The sequence below is a fragment of the Musa acuminata genome, chromosome BXJ2-7, assembly GCF_036884655.1.
Source record: "Musa acuminata AAA Group cultivar baxijiao chromosome BXJ2-7, Cavendish_Baxijiao_AAA, whole genome shotgun sequence".
In the NCBI taxonomy this organism is placed as follows: Eukaryota; Viridiplantae; Streptophyta; class Magnoliopsida; order Zingiberales; family Musaceae; genus Musa; species Musa acuminata.
Window position 1 is genome coordinate 32950234 of NC_088344.1, and position 4140 is coordinate 32954373.

The window sequence follows — 4140 nt, forward strand, 5'->3', positions numbered from 1 at the left end:
GGGTAGCCCTAGAATTTACCATATCAATATCTTCGAACCAAAACTGAGAGAAAGTATGCAGAATGTATATATTTTTCAAATTAAAAAGAATTCTCCCACTTGGTTTGATGCCTTAAGGATTTTTTCGACTACTTTCTAAATAAATGTTTGAGAATGATACTCTCACCTTCATGCCATCATGACAACTGCGAACGCCCAATCTCGAATGTCCGTGTCCGCGGTGACATGACGACAAGCTATTACTGTTCTTTAAGCCAATTTGTTTTCATTATGCAATCGTAGTAAGTAAAACTGATTCGAAGGCTCACTTCTATTCGACCCATCTAAATCGAGTCAGATATCTTTTGATTGAGGAGGAGACATACAAATAAGTATCAACATATCGTGTTCTTATATCTAGACAGCGAATTATCATTGTAATGCATGCAGGCCTTCAAGCTTTCCTCCTCAAGGCAAAGACTAACACGGTGTAGTAGCATTTGTCTTTTAGGAGGTGCCTTGCAGTAATATTATCGGCAACCAGTGAGAATAATGCATGGGGCGTGTCATCCCCAAAATGATGTGAAATCAAGGGCTCCATCACTGCCTGTAAAGTGCTTGCCACATTCTTCCCATCGAGTACATTGTCGGAGTCATCAAACGGATCCCAACTGGACTCGAAACTCTCCGCTTTCTCCACATCAAATGAACCTTCTTCCTCTATCACTGACTTCGCTTCCTGCATCGAAGCTCCATAAATTGGCAAATTGAAGGTGTCCACTTTGTCTTCTGATATGATTCCCTGAACTCAATAAACAATAACTCGGGTCACTTCTCTTCTTTAACCTTCCTTACGACGCAAGTAATACAATGTTCTCACTACTCCGTAAGGTGAAGATTTGACGTACCTGTGAGACCATTGTGTTAAGGGCCTCTGCTAGTAATCCACAAAGATAGCTTAGCTCGTCGTTGGCTGGGTGTTTGTTTCTTCTTCCTAGGAATGTTAATACCATTCCCCCTCCGATGCTTAGTTCTACGTAACGAGATTTGAGGAACGTGGAGAAGTCTCTCCGGTGTTGTTCTTGGTATGCTTTCACGACTTGGGGTGGACTGTTCTCCGCAATATAGATGTTGCCCTTGTTCACCGGAACACCCTGCTCACTCTCGAGACCTTGTGGAACCTATGACACATAGTTCATGATCAGTAGTACAACATCAACTCAGTGCGACACCGCATGCATGACATGAGAAAGCACAGTAGTGATCGACCTGAGAGAGCCACATGAGAGAGAAGTTAGAGTGGAAGAAGTGCACAGTGTTACACGGGAAAAGCCTCCCGTAGAAGGAACCGGGAACGCCCACAACGTAATGAGGCACGAGCAGGTCCCCCTTCTCCTCCTCCATCTTCTTCTCATATCTTTCCAAAGACCGGAAGACATTATTGAAGTCATTTCCCGGGAGGTCGTTCAAGAAGAACTGGATCTCCGGTGGCTTCTGCTCCAGCCTTCGACATAGGTCACCGACGATGCCAAGCACCTCAGAGACCACAAGAAAGGTGTTCGGACCCGACGAACAACCGAGGTCGACGACGACCATCCTCTCGGGGAGCGGCGTCCTCCTGTACATCTCTGCTATGGCGGTCTCCAATATGGGCTTTGTTCGATAAATCGCTTTCTCCTGCACACAAAGCAACGTAGCAAACCGAAGATTCAACTAATAATACTACTTCGAGGGAGACGACTAACTTGATGTCTGGAATTAGCGGCGTAGCTGGTTTCCCCACCTCCTCCAATCATGTGAAGGACTCGCTGCTCTTCCTTAATGACCATACCTACACCCCTTATCTTTCTAATAACTTGTTGTAAGCGCTGAGCTTTAGGCAGCGGAACCATATATATAGGCGACTCTCCGCTAGAAAGAATTCCACTGTTCTAACGGAGAAATCCTAAATTACCATATGATTCACCTCTCACTGTCAGACCCTCCTCCATAAATAATTCTCAGGGCATCTGAATTCAGACCTGATTGGGCTGATGGTGTCAGACAAAACAGCTCAAGGCCGCCTGTTGATGAAGTGAGTTAGCATGTTGATGTGAGTTAGTATGATGTTTCAAGCAGTCTTCCTTTTCGTTATGAGGTTAACCATGCATGTTGATGAACTGAGTGAGCATTTCAGAGAATTTGTTTAGTTATCGGTAGTTAATTAACCGTAGCAATCGTAGCCGCTTTAAGAATGTAAAGAATGAAAATAAGCAAAAAAAAAAGTTGAATTCAGATAATAATAGTGTAGCAATTGTCAATTATTAAGAGGAAGGCAACCTGAGAGAGCCAGTTGAGACAGCTGGAAGCGTTGAAGAAGTGGACACTTTGACTAGGGAAAAGCCTGCCGTAGAAGGAGCCTGGAACTCCCACGACGTAGTATGGCACCAGCAGATTCCCCTTCTCCTCCTCGACCTTCCTCTTGTAATCTCCCAGAGACCGGAAGACGTGATTGAAGTCATTCCCCGGGAGGTCATTCAAGAAGAACAGGATCTCCGGCATCTCCTGGCGTCCCAGGCTCCGCCGTAGCTTGCCAATCACGTCGAGCACCTCGGAGACCACCTCCAAAGTGGTAGGGCCCGAGGAACAACCTAAGTCGACCACCGCCATCCTCTCGGGGAGCAGCGACGTGTAAACCCTTCCTATTGCCTCCTCCAGTATTGGCTTCGCCATGTGAAGTACCTTCTCCTGGGACGCAGTTGGCAAACCAGTGATCAGATATGCTGAGGCGAACGAAAGTGTAAGTTGTTTAAGTTCATGCAAACAGTTGAGGTGTTCAACACTACCGGAAACTTTGAATTGGATGCGTAGCTGGTATCCCCAGCTCCTCCGACCATGTGAAGGATTCCTTCTATCATCTTGCCCATCTCTCTCTCTCTCTCTCTCTCTCTCTCTTTGAAAACCAAGTTCCGAGCACCATGATTATAAATAGCCTATAAGAAGGACCGGACCACTGTGGTTGTGCAGAAACTGTAACTTGCTTCGGAGAATACATAGACAGCAAAAACACCATTTTCTGTGACAGTATTAACAAAGTCAAAGGAGATGGAAAATAGTAAATGAATGAACGAAGGTACCACCAAGATGGTTGTTTGTATGTCACTGTCCGCACTAAGTTAAAGGAGATGGTGGCATGGCTGGACGATCGTAAATGAATGCATGGAGGTACCACCAAGACAGCTTCAGAGAAACACATCATCTCCTCGTGTTTCAGCGTGCTCTGCTTCGTCGTTATCAGTCTTCGTTGGCATCTTAATAGCTAGGAAAGAAACGGGAACACGCTCTCATCACTCCTTCGATCCCCTTTAATTTGATCTGTGATGGAAGGGACAGATTGTCCTTCGGAAAGTGTCGCCGGGATGTAGAATAAACTTTAAGCAAAAAGAAAATGATAATTTTAATAATAAAAAAAATATATCAAAAAATAACGTAATATTATGGTTCGATAACTCTATTAATGCAAGAAATTATTTTCTCTTGATTTAACCCAAACTTAAGTCTAAAATCACTTAGCACACTCTCTCACCTAAATCCATTAAACATTTTTGTCAACCCTCTAGATTTATTAGTGAAAAACCCTTATAAGCATCGTCTCTCTTTCTTACATCAAAATCTTGAGATTAAATATGTATATATTTATAGGAATAAATTCTAATTCTCTAATGATTATTCATAGTCTCAAATTTAAATTATAATCTTCATCCATCAAAAAATTTAAATTTAATTAAAACTCATCTCAAGTAGTTAGAATTTAATTAAAACTCCTCCCAAGCAGTTAAAACCTAATTAGAACTCCTAAAATACTTTCGACCCTAATAATTCCTACCTTGGTGAGTATTTTTTCACTTTTTGCCTTATATACAAAACTAAACCATTGACTTAAAGAATTACTCACATCTATATGAATTGAATTGGTTCATGATCCAACACCAAATTCCAACAAACCTGCTAATGAATCCTATATAGCTGCATCAAGTCAATGATAATTACTGGATTCCGAAAAGAGACATTCATCTCACTATTTTACCATTACTGGATTTTTTTCCCTAATAATTATCTACATCCTAAAAATCATAAATATGATCATTTATTTATTGCAAATGAAACTTGTTGTTATATGTA

At 42.1% G+C, this 4140-nt stretch overlaps 1 protein-coding gene across 1 annotated transcript; it reads right to left on the reverse strand.

Moving 5' to 3' along the window:
* Window positions 1–308: 308 nt before the first annotated feature.
* On the reverse strand, window positions 309–2962 carry LOC103992964 (anthranilate O-methyltransferase 3-like). The gene is made up of 5 exons (XM_065118081.1): window positions 2805–2962; window positions 2299–2706; window positions 1249–1656; window positions 888–1160; window positions 309–781 (listed from the first exon to the last, which is right to left on the reverse strand). Exons 1-5 carry the CDS (start codon window positions 2883–2885, stop codon window positions 434–436), a joined length of 1518 nt encoding a protein of 505 aa, XP_064974153.1. The 5' UTR covers window positions 2886–2962; the 3' UTR covers window positions 309–433.
* Between the last annotated feature and the right edge of the window lie 1178 nt (window positions 2963–4140).